Below are 15,496 nucleotides of genomic sequence, written 5' to 3' on the forward strand. Positions count from 1 at the left end.
CAGTTGCAGAGGAATGCCTGAAGCTGGGGTCAAATGGTCCATCAGACTCACTTGCATTCTGGTGCCAAGAGCCTCCGGGTGGTTCCTGTTAGCAAAGTGTTCCTGGGGTGTGCTGGGATTCTGACTGCCCTTCCCTGTTCTCTGCAGCCTCCATGGGTGTTCGATGGATGATTGGCGTGACAGAAATCGACAAGGGCTCTGCCTATGGCAACAGTGACAACAAACGGAAACAAACGGACTGATGAGGGAACTTCACCTCCAAAGGGAACCCTGGGGGACTGTTGGCCTCTCTGCTTAGCCTTTGTAGCAGGGTTCAGTGATGGAGACTGGGGGGCCTTGCTGAGACAAACAGAAACCACAGCCCCTCCAGTCACGGAGTTTGCCTCAGCACTGGATGGGAAAGGAAGACGGCGTTAGACCTTTCCCCTCCCCTCCTCCCTGTGTGAATTAGTGGGTTTGGTTCCGTTTCTTTTTCAGTTGCACACGTGTTTGTGTGTATGTGTGTGTGTGAGAGATGGGGTGAGGAGAATGGGTGTGTGGTTGCGTGTGTGCTTGTGACCCTGTGACAGTGGGGTCTGTGAGGCTACAGGGAAGGGCAGGGCCGGGGTGGAAGGGCAGGTGTCCCTGCCATCCTGTGGTGCTGCGTCTTCTCTAACCATCGATTGCCGGAGACGGAAAGAGCTTTGGGTAAGATGACTAAATTATGCCTCCAAATAAGAAAAAGAATTAAACTGTTTGTCTGGGTTGTCTGTGGCAAGTGTTTACACGAATCTTCTACCCTCCACTCTGCCCTGGATTTGGGCATCTCACATGGCAGCCGCTCGGCGGCTCTGCTCCCGGCGTGGGCTGCTGGGAGCGTGAATTAGGTGCGTACACTGACAGGTCACTTGAGGGTGTTTGTGTGTGTGTCTTAGTAAATGTCACTGTCAGGAAGGGTTTGTTCTGGCTCACAGTTCAAGGTTACAGTCCGTCATGGTGGGGGATCATAGCCGCAGGAACGGGAGGAATCCGGTCAGAGAGAAGAGATGAGTGCTGGTGCCTACCTCTCTTTTGATCAGTTCAGAATCCCAGCCCACAGAGCAGTGAAGCCCGAGGCTATGATGGGTCTGCCCCCACCTAGTCGATTAGTCTAATCTAGATTACCTGCACAGGCACAGCCGGAGACACCACAGTATGCCAGAGCAGTGATGTTACCTGCAAGAGAGGTGGGCAGCGGAGACAAGGATGCAGGGAGACCAGCTGAGTGCTTCCTTGAGACACAGAGAGGACAGTCTTGATCAAACAGTAGTCTTGAAGGCCTTAAGCTTTGAAACTCAATGTTATGAAAACATCAGAAACAGTCACGGGAGTCGGGAAGCCCTTGAAGCAAGGGCAGGGGCATTTTACAAAATGGTACTCCACCTTTCCTGCTCTCGCGTGGGATCCACTAAGGAGTCAGCTGCTACTCAAAACACATTCCACAGGTGAGCCCAACCTGGGGGCTCCACTCTCCCCCACACTGAGCTTTTGGGTTGGCTCCTGTTATAACACGAAAGGGGGTGTGCTCTCCTTGGCAGTCTTTGGAGAATGGCCCATGGAAGACATTTGCAGACTGAGGGCAGTTAGCAGAGCCCGGATACAAACAAAACAAGAAGAAAAAGGTAGCAACGTTCTGAAAGGGATCAGTTATAAGACAGAGAAATTGGCAGTGCATGGACTCTCCCTTCACTACCTGGTATAATCCCCCACTAGAAAAGACACCCATAGGGTCCACAAAGGCACATCCTGTCTAGAGTCACTGCAGACTTAAATATCTGTGTGCCAAGTCATCAAACGGCAGCCATACATGGTCATGTGTGACTATGACCTTGAAGAGCTTGCAGAGGGCTGGAGAGGTGGCTCAGTGTTTAAGAGCACCGACTGCTCTTCCAGAGGTCCTGAGTTCAACTCTCAGCAACCACATGATGGCTCACAACCATCAGTAATAGAATCTGATGCCCTCTTCTGGTGTGTCTGAAGAGAGCAATGGTGTACTCATATACATAAAATCAATAAATCAATAAATACAACAATTAAAAAGAAAAAAAAAAAAAAAGAAGAGCTTGCAGAAATCAAACCACCACATTCTGGAGTTTTGTGAGCCAGAGTAGAGAATACAGGGAGGCTGAGGTCCCACAAGGTGCTGAGCCGGGTACATCTGTCCTGCCATGTGGCCCAGAGATGCACAGAGAGATGGACACTCCTCTTCGGGGACCCTGTGTGGTAGAGGCCCTGTAGGCCTCTCCTGGATCCTAAGGCCACTTTAGCTGGAACCTGAGCTAGCACAGCTTGCCCTCACTAAACTCTGCAGCTTGATCAAGTAAGTATTCAATCCTGGCCATCCAGCCTAGTGACCTCCGTGGGCTCATCTTCCCATCTGTAAAATGGGAATGATATTCGGCCCTTGGGTTACTGCAGGAGTGTGAAGAGGCTCACCTTGAGAAGGTAGGATTGTTGAACAAATCAGATGAAGGAATGGGAAGGCGGCTTCTAAAAAAGTGACTTCTCAAAGTACCTGGTAAGACCCAGACAGTGGTACAAGGCTCACATCTCTGGTTTTGACCTGGCCTTTGGTGGCGGGTCAGAGACACTTTAGGAAGACTGACTGGGTAGTGGTGCTCTGAATGGCCTTAGAACACAAAAGGGAACAATGGGTTTGAGGGGGACCACGGCAGCCTGTGCCTCAGCTGACCTCTGTGTTGGCATTTCCTGGCTGTTCCTAGCCTGTTCCCTTGATGCAGAGTGGGGGACTTACAGTGTCCTTTGATAGAATCTTGGCATGACAGTCACAGAACAGAGGTTCACTGAGAGCCTACCCCATTAGGTTTCTAGAAAGTCATTTTCTTTCCATGTGCTAACACAGGCCTGGAATACATCTTGACTCCTAAATTTCTAAATCGAGCAAAACCTTGGAAAGGTGACAGGATGTTCAAAACATTGCAATATCTGCATCCTTCTTTAATGCTCACTGGGGTCTGAAGGATCGATCACAAAATAAAATCCAGGGGTAACTCTTCAGCCCAAACATCGGTTTAGGCAGCTAAGAGTGGTGTGGCCAGTACCAGGAAGAGCGAGACTGAGTGGGCTCAACACTGGCTTCTGAGCTTGCCCTTAAAGACAACAGCAGTGGACAGAGCAGGCCACTGGGTTCTTTGGAATAGTCCAGGTGCCACCAAAGCACTATGCATGTTACGGACGCATGCCAGAATGAAAGTTAAGTGGGGAAAAAATAAAAGTAGCCCCTGGGCCCAGCAAGCCCCCTACAGGACCAGGACAGTCAGGAGGGAGGCAGAGTGCTGCCGGGACTTGTTCTCAGTTGGAGTTTGAAAGGGGAAAGATGAACAGCCCTATTTCTGAGGCTGGCTGTTCTCCCTAGGGCATTGAGGAAAGCACTCCCCAAGTTTAACATCTCAAGTGGTTTGGAGACTGGAGAGCGAAGTAGAGCAGATGCAAACGTGCCTCTTGATGAAGTGTTGGCACTGGCCCCCTCTCTGACACCTCAGGCTCAGTTGTGACTCAGTGCATAGCCCAGGAGAGGCTGAGCCGTTATGACAGGGTCTGCCAATCATGGCTTCAGGACCCAGAGACAACTCAGGCTCCAGTTTTAGTGAAAAGTCTTAATGCAAAGGTTCTAGTGTCTACACGGACGTGAGCCCGGTGCCCCTTTAAAGGTCTGTATGGTTTACTGTCCCTGTAGACTCTATGTTCATGGGATGTTAAGCAGTGACAATCAGGGCCTCTTGCCAAGCAATCACATTATGAGCCTAAGACAGTGGCTTGCAAATTTGTTGTCGGGATTCTTCCTCACACACAAACTTCGAGTGTTTGAAGATATCAGAAATTGTTCCCTGTAACAGGGTAATTTTCTTAAAATGCTTTCCCAGACTTTGTTGGAGACTATTTCCTATTTTTTTTTTTATTAGAATGAATGAGGCTCCAAACTGACCCTCAGAGTGCATGCTAGGCAGAAGGGTTTAGCTAGCTTTGTAGACATAGTCTCTCTGTCCACAGACAGACAAGTCAGGAAGGCAGGGGCCTCCATCAGCACAGAACTTCAGGCCTTGTGCCCATCAACACCTCATACGCACTGCGTAAGCACACCGGCTCTACCTAATAACGTCCCCAGCACCATGCGCACACGGACTCTGGCTCAACTGCTTCCTAACTTAAATTTAACCGAAAGGCCAATCATGCTTTGATCTATCCTGCACCAGACCTGACAAGAACAGCTCAAGGCCCGAATCACTGGATTATTGCTGGGCCCGACACCCATATCATGGCACTGGTTACTAACCAGCAAAGGACCTGTCTCATGATATCCGACTGTTCAAAATTATTTTGGTCAAGAACACAGCATATAGAAATGCCACCTAAATAGTGTGGGTCTTTTTAGGAAATCATCTGAGGCTGGGAGAACCCCTGAGGTCCAAGGCTTCATCAGGTGCTCCTCTGAATACTGACTACAGAAAGGGCACAAGCTTAGAAACAAAGCCACAGAACGCCCATCATCTGAGCATTCTCCTTCCTAAAGCAGCAGGGGGAGCACCTTAAGCAGGGTTAGGCTGAAACAACTGAGCTCTCAGTACAACATCAGGCTGTCTGCAGCGGAGGAAAACCGGGGACTAACTAGCCCCCCACCACCCCCCCGTTGCTGCCTGGTCCTAGTTAGTACTGACACTGTGCACTGACTAAAGGCAAGCTTCTGCTGCCCGCTTTCATCTTTCCAGTGTCTAGCAGCATCTAGAACTGTGTGAGGAAAGGTTTTCCCCCAGAAAGGCTTACACGAGTTAGAGCTTTAAGATAGTCATACCCCACAAGCCACAGTAGGCCGTTTTGGCATTTCTGGCGTCTGTGCTCTGCTCAACATTCAGGAGGTGAGAGGGGTGGATACACTGAGGGCCCTTAAGTGGTAATTCCTTCTATTTCCAAAATGAACCAAATCATACACGTACTGCTTTCCATCTTATATTCCCGAGAGCTGACTTCAGCCAGGAATTTATCACACACCCCAGGCACCTGGCAGTCCCCAGTGGTGTTTAAGGGGCTGTTCTACCCAAGGCTTTGAAGTAAGAAAAGCTAAGTAAGAAAAGCAATCCAGTGGCTTTGTTAGGTTCTCAAGACAAATGCAAAGAAAGCTGAAGCCCACTCAGCACACTGCTGGAGAGAAGCCAAGGGCTCAGGAAGGATGGGAGACCAGAACTCCTGGGCTGCTGCAGCCTCCTGCAGACACAGGCCGGCTAAGACGGGCATTTCTGGATTGCTCTGCCTATCGAGGAAGAAAGGCCAAAACAAGGGAAAGCTAGGTTGAGGTGTTCAAGTTGGAGAGGTACTGTGAGTGAGTGAGCAATGGGCCGTGTCTCCTGGCCGACAGCAATCACGTCCCAGGCTTGGGGGTTCTAACACTCACTAAGGGGATGATCTTTAAGGGGAGGAAACACCCGGTGGGGGAGGGGCAGTGAAGAGGAGGATGAGTTGCATTGTGCAACTGCATTCTGGGAGGTCAAACAAGGATGACACAGGTGCGGGGATGCAGCAGTGCTTGCACCTAGACGACCAAACATGTTATGAGACCGGAAGTCTCACCTTCACGTCGTCCAGAATGCCAGGACAGACAATGCATTACCTGTAACAAGCCCTCTTACCCTTTACTGGGCACAGTGGGCTGAGCAAAAATAATGAAGTATCCAGAAAACAGCAGGTAAAGGCGCTGCCACCAGGAGACAAAGAGTTCGTCCCTGGGACTCATGTGTTGGAAGGAGAGGACCAGTTCGTGCAAGGTGTCCCCTGACCCTCACACACTTGCTGTGGCACGTGTACAGGTACCCTGCATGTCCACATGGTCGCCATTTGCACTGCCTACTGCTCTGCAGCGGCCCTCTTGCCACACCGCAGAACTGAGTAGCTGCCACCAAGCCCACGTAACGCACACACCAAACATCAGCCCCTCTACCTCTGCAGATGGCACCTTCCAGGCAGGCTCTGGGGAGTGTAGTGGCAGCTAAGAGCCTTGGTGTTTGTATTACGGCCAGTTTTCTTACTGAGAAGTAGTTACCTTTAGACACGGACTTGATCGTAAAGGACTTAACCAAAGGAGTTAGGCCGGTGGATTATTTTTAATCAGCATTTTGTCTTCAGCATCTTCTACCCTTCCAATTTTCTGAAAGATAGGCAAATTAAACCGAAAGCATAGAGAAGGAAAGCAACCATAAAGATCAGTTCAGAAGTAGAAACAGAAAAGAGAAAATATTAAGGAAACCAGAAGTTGACAAGATGGACAGAAGATGGACAGACCTTTATCTAATAAAGAAAAAGAGAAGACAGATGTGTAAAAGCAGGAGTGTGAGCAGACAGCAGCCATCCAGACAAGGAGTGTGATGGGCAGAGAGCAAACAACCATCTGCCAGGAAACCAGACAACTCGGTGAGCCTGAGTGGAGACCCTAACATCTATTAAAATAAAAGTCCGAACAGACCTGCAGCAAGTCCAGAATAACTTCCAAACCACCCTCCTTAGATGCTCAGCCCCAAGGCTCTGTGAGGGAGTTCTACCCAGGACCCAAAGATGAAGAACACCAACCTGGGCCATTTCTGAGGAAACAGAGGAATCGATGTCCAGTTCACTGTAGGAAGGCTTCCTCGCCCTGATAGGGAGCCAAAAACTGCGGAAATGAAAACCACAGAGCAAAGTCCTCTGCACATCCAGAGGGGAAAAGTTCTCTGACTGTCATAAAAGAACGCAGTGGTGTACAAAGGGGACTCACACAACTGCCAATTAGATTTTACCCCGGAAGGAGGGAAGCTGCCCTTGTCCCTGGGTCACGTGTCCTGATACATGGATGGAGCGCACAAAGGCAGCTACCACAGCTTTTAAATGAATTCAGCAAGGTCACATGATACAAGATTGAAACAAAAAAAATTCACTGTATCCGTGCAATGAATTGCTGAAAGTGAATTAAGATGTTATTTCCACTCACAGCACCATAGAAGAGATCCACAGAGGGGAAAGACGTCTCCTCAGCAGAGAGAAAAATCTGGACCCCTGAATATTGTTTTATACAAAAATTAAAGAGCAAAAGGCCTATTTTAAGAGCTAAAATGAACTGTTGGGCCAGCCTGTGGTTTTTTAGACTCACTACCACAAGCACAAGCCATCAAGAACAACACTTTTTTTTTATAGTCTTCTAAAAAAATCAGCTTTTTTGGTTCTCACAGACGTTGGCAAAGTAAATGAAATAACAGATAAGCCAGAAATCGGGGAGAGACATCTTCACGCTACACAGGAGGTGAAGGAGGTTTACTCAAGAGTTCATTAAAAAAAATAAAACTCTTGCAACTCAGCAAGATGACCAACCACCTAATTTTAAAATTGGCAAAGTATTCGAATAGGCTTTCCCCCACAAGGGAGATAGTGGTGGAGCCAGCAAGATGGCCCAGCTGGTAAAGGCGCTTGCTACCAAACCTTAGGACCAGAGTACAATGCCCCAGGACGCCCATGGTGGAAGGAGAATCGACTCCAGCCACTTATCCTCTCTTGAACACATATGTGTTGCAACATGCATAGGCGCTGATGCACATGTGTGTGTACATACACGAGTAATACATGGATATCCATCCATCCATCCAGAGACAAGCAGATGTGACATACACGAATGGCCATCAGGCACAGTGACTAAACTTCTCCATCAGACAAACGAGTCAGAACTACAACCAAGTCAGCTTCACTATCACTAGGAAGCCTACTGTCAAAGAGTGTGATGGCATGGCGTGGAGACCCAGATGCCTCACAGTGCAGGAATAACACGACATGACAGTCACTTTGGAAAAAGCTCAAAAGTTTCTGAAAACACACGCTGACACACAGCCCAGCACATCAATCTCCAACAGACGTGAAGCAGGCCACCAGGGGGCAGTCTAGTGCCCACCAACAAGTCCAGGGACAAAGCATGTGGCACTTGCATACATACAGTAGAAGGGGACTTGGCAGTGAAAATAAGATGTGCTGGCTCCCTCATGACAGCCTCAGAGACTGCTGAGCAAGAGAGCTCAGAGACCACCATCCTGCAAAATCCTGACTTCTCGGGATGCCCATAGTGAGCAAATCCCAGGCAGGAAGTAGCTGGGCTGCATAAAGACAGGTGTGGACAAGTGGGACAAATTCTCCTGTGGGCAACAGAAAGTTCTAGAATTACATTGTGCAACAGTTCTACATCTCTGATCAAAGTACAGGTGTGAACCCCTTACATGATGTAAATTAATGTAAAAGCCTGTAAAAGAACATTTTAAATAAAGTCCTAACACCTACATGAATCCTAATCGGTATTCTCTGGCCAGAAGAGACCAGGAATACTTGACAATAACCCGGCCAGGGTCGGCTGATATGTGCCAGGAGCAAGTGCATGATCTAGAGAGACTTGGGGAATACGGTCAAGCATTAATAAAAAAAAAAAAACAACCAGTAAAGAGAAACACCATCAACGACAGCATCTGGCTACTTCAGAGTCCTACCTGCTCAGTCAGGTTATGCTCTGAAAAGATGGCAGCCTGTCAGGAGATCACGTGGCATTGTTCCCCTCCCATACATCCACCGGAGCCCCAGCCTTGTTGTAGGCATCAACAGGCAAGCATGCCTTAGCTATGCCTATGCTTATCTTTAGCACTCCCCGATCTATGCCTTGCCCTTCCCGTGTCGGCAAGCTGACCTTAGATCAGGTGTGCCCAATCTTAAACACTGGTGTGCAGTCATAAACAAATGCCTTGGGTCACACTCACAGCTATCCTGCGATGCACATGGCCCACAGGCTGTGGGGTGGACAGACCAGGCTCAGCATCCCACTGGGCAAGCTTGGCTGTGCTGTTTCTACTGAGCAGGACCAAGCGCTGGGGGCAGAAGACCTCTGCTTGTTGTCCTGTTCTTAAGCCGTGAGCCAGTAACAGACGCTGACTTAGCTTTCCTAAAATAAACCATTTATTGAAAAAGAGCCTTTTCTTCAGCTTCATTTAAAAACCTTTGCATAACAACCCTGCAGCTTGCCAACAAGGAGGCTCCACAGTCAGAGCCGAGAAACAGGAGGTTGAACTAAGGTCCTGGACACCCGGTAACACTACATTTTCTTCTGAACCCCAGAAGCTCAAAAACACTATGCTGATGTCACGGTCTTCAGTCACAGGAGAAACGGAGGAGACAGGGCGGTGGTCCGTGTGCAGTAGTCATGGCACGTCACATGCAGCTTCTCTAGCCTGTCAGCACTGTCACTCAGGGGTCCTGGGCTACAGCAGACAACAGCAGCAGCAGAAGGGAGGCTTGTCACCCGTGTAGTCTTCAGTCCTGGAAGGTTAAGAAGGCCGCCTGGACTGCAGTCTTTGTGTAAATATTACATACAGTAGTGATCACGGGATTCTGTCCACACACTGCTAGGCCACGGACTGCTTAGCCTCACTCTTCATCTGTACAAACCTGTGAGGAAGCAAGAGAGCGCTGAGGCCCTGCTAGTGGAGGCACGTTCCTGTGTGTGCATGCTTGGCCTCTGGCCCACAGGCAAGGCCTAGTGACCCGCTGGCACCAGCCCCCCGACATGTGAAGGAAGACTCAGGAAACAGACCTACTGCGTGTCTGTTCTCAGGAAAGGCTGAGCTGAACACAGGACAGCTCCTTCAGGGCAGTGTATTTCATCTATTTCAGAGCTAAGAAGCACTGTTCCCTCATTACCTGTCCCCAGTGTCTCTTGTAGCCAGCCCACACATGAGCTCATGTCCCACTGGCCACCCTGTATCAGGGACTCCTGGGCAGGGTCCTTAGCTATGTATCAGTGTGTGGTGTGTTCTCATCCCCCAATCAACACTCCTAACACTTCCCCAGCGACTCCTGTGTGCCTGCTCTCTACTGCAGCCCACTGTACTGTGGCGATCTCTTGACTGCCAGTCCTAAGGAACGAGACACCCCCCTAAAATCCCAAGCAAGTGTTTCTAACAAACCTTGGAAAGATCTTACCAAGGAGACCGCCGAAGCCTAGACAGCCCCAACCTACTGCCCTTTGGCTTTACTGCGGGGGATGCAACCTTCATATGACTCAAGGAGCCAGGAGGTGGGGCCACCCCAGATACCTCCAACCTGCTCCTCAGTCAGGGCCATTCCAACTCCTCAGCACAGCTGAGGGCCACCAGCCATGTTGTTTGTTAGCCGAGACCCCTTTGCTGCTCCTTGATCTTTTCCAGCCTTATCTTCTACCAGACCTCATGAACACAGAGCTCCTCATTGACCCTGCCCACACCAGGCCCTCATGCCTGACACCTTGTCTGTCCCTCTGCCTGGCCACACCCTCTCAGAGACTGACTTCTAAGAAAGCCCTGCCTAGGGCTACCACAGGGCGCTAAATGCTGGGCCCCACTTTCCATCACACATGCATCACTGCTGCCCACAACAGTGACAGGTCCAAGATGACCACATTCTCGAGGGCAAGAACTACGCTCGCCTCCTGTCAACAGATCATGAAGAGGGCCTTCGTGAGCGTTTCACTAACTGAAAACAGATCTCTGATACACTAAGACATTTAGCTCCTGTCCTTTTAAACAGAAGTATTTTATATTTAAGTTTCCAATGGCTTGTGCTAGACGCAAAGCCGAACTTAAGTGTTTGACCCCGAAGAGGGCGATTTCACAATCGGGCAAACCTTGACAAAAGCGTGGTCGAGGAGCTGGCTGGCTGTCCACCTGATCTTCGGGTCACTTTCCAGGCAGTGCGAGAGAAAGTCCTTCCCTTCGGGGCTTAACCTTTCCGGGATTGGTGGCTTGTGTCCCATTCCCACCTTGTACATAATCTGAAAGTTGTGTTCATACTCATGCCAAGGCCGCTGCAGAGACAGGGAAAACAAAACAGAACAGGCTTCAGCATTACACGGTCACAGCAACAAATACCCAATCCCTCTCTAGGTATCTCCAGAAGACATCTGTCCGGGGAAGCAAACACTCGCTGGCAAGAACAAACAGGAAACACATCAGGCTTAGAGTGCATACAATGTCTGTCAGAGCGTCAGTCAACACTCACAACAGCGTCCTGTGCTCCAGTGAGGCTGCCTGTCTAAACAAAGGCAAGCAGCTACAGTTTGCACCGTGCTGGGTTAGGCCATTAGCTCTGTGTCATCTAGAGGCTGTCGCTACAAAAGTGAGAGATGATAAAACTCCATGGTTCTTGACCACTTTGTGGAATTATGAGAATCCCATCATCACAACTCTTATTTCATTGTGACTATAGAGAAATGAGATCCGGGGAGAAGGAACTAGGTCTACACGCACCCCAATTTACATGCTACTCTTTAGTTACTGCCAACATGTACTCTGCAGCCCACCTGTTCATGCATGACTAGAATAAAGCAGGCACCATGGCCACCTTCCCACTCCACGCTAAGGGAAGAGGGAGCATTCACCCTGAGCTATGTATGTATGTATGTATGTATGTATGTATGTATGTATGTGTATGTATGTGTATGTGCATATGTGTGTGTGTGCATGTGTGTGCGTGTGTGTGCGTGTGTATGTGTGTGTGTGTGTGTATTCTCTCTGCAGCTGCCCCCTAGTAACACTTGGGTTCCTAGTCATTGTGCTACATAAATAATACCAGACAGCAGTCACATACTATATGTGCCTGTGTGAATGTGTACACACAGACACACACACACACCTGTGTAACTACTATCAAATGTATCCCACACTGTGTCGTTACTCATCAGCAGGACTGTCACCAGAAGTAAGGTTTCCATGGTCTAGGGAAGTACGTTTACGTTTCACCGTATAGAAAAGAGTTCTCCAGAGTGAGCTTCCACTGAGAATTTTTGTCTGAAGCATGACTGTTTTCTCACACCTCTCTTAGTGTGAATATCATAAATCTTATAAATGTTATTCATGTGCTAAGGAAAAATTAATTTCACTTTTAAATGCACTAATCTGGAGATGGTGAGGATGCTATCTGTTTCTTTTGAACAACCAGGCTTGCTTTTTTAGTGTAGTTCACGGTAACGGAAACCTTGACTGGGAAGCAGTGGGCCCTCAGGCACCCTCACGCATGTCTTGTCTCCTCACTCTCCCCTACTAGCTACAATTATTGACAGTTGGAGAATCAATGTCTGTACTGCTGCTAACGAACACGTACCATCAGGGCTCACTCTCTGTCTCATACATTCTGTGAGTTTAGACACAAGTGTGATAGGAATCCATTATCCACAGTGGTTTGAATGTGAACTGTCCAGGCTGGAGAGATGGCTCAGTGGTTAAGAGCACTGGCTGCTCTTCCACAGGTCCTGAGTTTGATTCCCAGAAACCACCTGGGGGCTCACAACCATCTGTAATGGGATCTTATGCCCTCTTCTGGTGTGTCGGAAGACAGCTAAAGTGTGTTCATATGTATAAAATAAATAATTCTGAATGTGAACTGTTCCCCATGGGCAAAGTGTTTGAACATTTGATCCCCAGCAGGTGGTGCTGTTTTGGAAGGTTGTGGACTCTTTAGGAGGTGGGGCAAGATGTACTAGGGTAGGTCTTGAAGTTTTATAGCTTGGATCCACTTCCTGTCCCCTTGCCTTCATAACTGTTACTATGATGTCACTAGCTGTCTCAAATACTTGCTTATCTGCCATCCCTTAAAGTCAGGATGGACTTAAACTATGAACACTTTCTCTCTTAAGCTGTATTTTGAAGGCATTTGGGTACCACAGTGACAAAGTCACTGATACAGTAAGGGTTTCGTCATCCCAAGAATCCCTTTCCATTGTTTAGTCCTTTCCTTCTTACCCTTGTAACCACGATCTTTTGTCAATTCTGAAATAGGGCCTTGCCATGTAGCCCAGGCTGGCCTTATAACCCACCCACCTCAGCCTCCCAAGTGCTGTGGTTACAGAGCTGTGTGCTTGCAGTCCTGCCTCCCACAGTCTGTGAGGGACCCTCACCAGTCTGTGCAACGTCGAGCACCTCTCATCTCTTCCCTCTCGCCTTTCAGAGGATCTGAAGCAGTTTCTTCACACCAGTGAGTAACATCCCTTGTATGACGTGACACAGTTTGTCAATCCAGTTACCCCAGTTTGTTATTTCTCTGAACCTTCCTGCACTTTATCAGGAGCTCCATTGACTCTCTGGTCATGAGCTCAAGTAGGAAGGTACCCACAGCACTTAGGATAAAGCCTCAGCTCTGTGGGTGACCTGCATAGAGTCTTCCTTCTGGTGCACAGGGAGCTTACCTTGCCAGTCACCATCTCTATGACGACGCACCCCAGACTCCAGATATCTGCCGCACGTCCGTGGCCTTCTCCTTTGGCTCGGGTAATAACTTCAGGGGCCATGTAAGCTTTACAGTCAGATATGGAAATAGCACGGGTTACCAGCACAGCACTACATATCAACAGCACCAAGCACCATGCTAATAATCCTCAGTGATGTCCTTCACCCAGGTACAGGCAGCACGTGTTGAAAGCTTTCATCTCAAATCAACTTGAGGGACATTTTAGGGACAGAATTTTGTTTTAAAAAGCAACCCTGAATGCTAAAATTTCTAGTAAATTGTATTCTTAATTGAAACAGGGAATTTAACCTAACACCAAACAACTACACCAAGCAGTAAGCATGTGACTGGTGATATAACCAGCAGTTTCAATCCCAAATGCTAAGCTCCTCCTAAGAGGCAAAGAGGCCTTCCTCAGGTCAGAGCTCAGAGCCGGCTGGACCAGCCCTTACCTGCTGTCCCTAGGGTGCTGTTCACCTCGCCAGGCATGGTCTGGGCGTTGTTTTTAAGTTTTACTGAGCATCCAAAGTCTCCCAGTTTGATTAGTCCAGACGACGTAAGGAAGATATTGGCACCTAAACAGAAATAAGCAGCTGCTGAGCGGGCTCTGAAACACAAATGCGGGGACCTCAACAAATTCACATGGCAACCCAGACTCCAAAGACTTCATTCACAAACTAAATAAAACGAGGTTCTGTGGCACTCCACTTCCACGCGCAACCACAGGAAAATGTATGGACCACGACAAACTAACGCAAATCAACACAGACTTCAGAGCAGACACTCAGAACTGAGAGACAAACAATTCATCAAAAACTCAGACACACTTACAGAGAAGTTTTATAGACAACCCAGCTGTGTGTGGAAGTGCTTGAGCACTGTGAGCATTTGCTAAGGGCAGGCTCTCTTCTGTGTAGAAAAGGATGCACAGAAGAGAACCTGCAAACACTGCAAACATCGGGGACTGCAGAGTCCAACACAGAGGCCGCCTCTGAGCTCATTTTAACTGTAACTGACAACAGTGCTGTGTATTTTCCATTCCAGTGTTCCTACAATCAACACACAGCCATCACCCTCCTGAGGGGATGTAGGGTCACTGCTCATCTCAGGGCAGCCGATGTTAGGATAAACAAGACAGCATGACTGATATTATGTCATACACACCTTAAAAAGTGAGACAGTGTTCACACTGGATACTCATGAACTTCCTTCTGGCATCCATCCTTCCTAGCTAGAGCCTCCCAGAGTTGGTCTCTACAACAACTGTACAGTAACATTTTGAAACTGTTCTCTATCTGTCCGTTCTTAACAACCAAGCATTTGATGAGGTCACCAGAAGCTAAACTGACTTAGGACTCGGAGAATCCAGCATGGGGATATACAGACTGAGTGTGGAGTGTGAGCAGGACAACTGGATCTGGGCAGGGACAGCTAAGCAAATGCCGAGACCGACCCAGCCATGTGGCACAGGACAGGCAGCGTCAAGCTGGCACAGCAGACCCAGGCCAAAGCAGCTTCCGGTGTAACTGCACAGAACTGGGTCTAGACCTTGGTCTTGAGTGTCTGGGCTAACCTCAGAATACAGTAGGATAGCACTCTCAGCCACCTAGGGATGAGAGCATCCTCCTGCTTGAATTATCTCCCAAACTACTCAGAAAGGTCAGGGTCACGGTGTGGCTCAGGGTCACGGTGTGGCTCAGGCACTGGTCTGCTCTGGAGTGAAGCACAGCTACTCTCTTGGGATGGAAAAGCATACTACACAAACTTTACCTCCAAAGACACAGGTCTGTCTCCAAATGCATGGTCTGTCTCACAGGCGTTTTGGATTCAGACTCAGTTCACGTACTTACAACATGCATTTGGACAGAGAGCACAAAGACCCTGACACAGGTTAGGAAAGGGAGTTTTATAACGAGGGCTCAGCAGGCAAAGTAAGCCACACCAAAGCAGGCTGCAGAAGCAGCACACTTCATTTCCAGGAAACTGATTTCTCTAAAGTGGGCTGCACAGGTGACAGTGAGGACTTCCTAATGCACAGACACCTGGGTTCTGTCATTCCTTGGCACAGGGGCCACTTTAGAAGTGCTTAAAGTGAAGGCACATCCACCTGAAGTAGCAACAGGTGTGAAGGCACAGCCACCTGAAGAAGTAACAACAGGTGTGAAGGTACAGCCACCTGAAGAAGTAGCAACAGGTGTGAAGGCACAGCCACCTG

General features: G+C 48.7%; 2 protein-coding genes across 3 annotated transcripts in view; one reads left to right on the plus strand and one right to left on the minus strand.

Annotated features, from left to right (window-relative positions):
• The window catches only part of Agpat4 (1-acylglycerol-3-phosphate O-acyltransferase 4), a 107,685-nt gene extending 106,936 nt beyond the window's left edge, over window positions 1-749 (plus strand). The window contains exon 9 of the mRNA XM_028772761.1: window positions 148-749. Within this exon, the coding sequence (XP_028628594.1) occupies window positions 148-242 (95 nt within the window). The 3' untranslated portion in view covers window positions 243-749. The remainder of the gene's footprint in view (window positions 1-147) is intronic.
• Window positions 750-8,959: 8,210 nt separating this feature from the next.
• Window positions 8,960-15,496, minus strand: part of Map3k4 (mitogen-activated protein kinase kinase kinase 4) — a 91,135-nt gene continuing 84,598 nt past the window's right edge. For both annotated transcript variants that reach the window (XM_028772749.1, XM_028772750.1), the window contains 4 exons: window positions 13,734-13,856; window positions 13,241-13,347; window positions 10,685-10,864; window positions 8,960-9,471 (listed from right to left, as the gene is read on the minus strand). In XM_028772749.1, coding sequence (XP_028628582.1) covers window positions 9,451-9,471; window positions 10,685-10,864; window positions 13,241-13,347; window positions 13,734-13,856 — 431 coding nt within the window. In that variant the 3' untranslated portion in view covers window positions 8,960-9,450. The remainder of the gene's footprint in view (window positions 9,472-10,684; window positions 10,865-13,240; window positions 13,348-13,733; window positions 13,857-15,496) is intronic.

The sequence above is a fragment of the Grammomys surdaster genome, unplaced genomic scaffold, assembly GCF_004785775.1.
Source record: "Grammomys surdaster isolate TR1022 unplaced genomic scaffold, NIH_TR_1.0 218, whole genome shotgun sequence".
NCBI classification, from domain to species: domain Eukaryota; kingdom Metazoa; phylum Chordata; class Mammalia; order Rodentia; family Muridae; genus Grammomys; species Grammomys surdaster.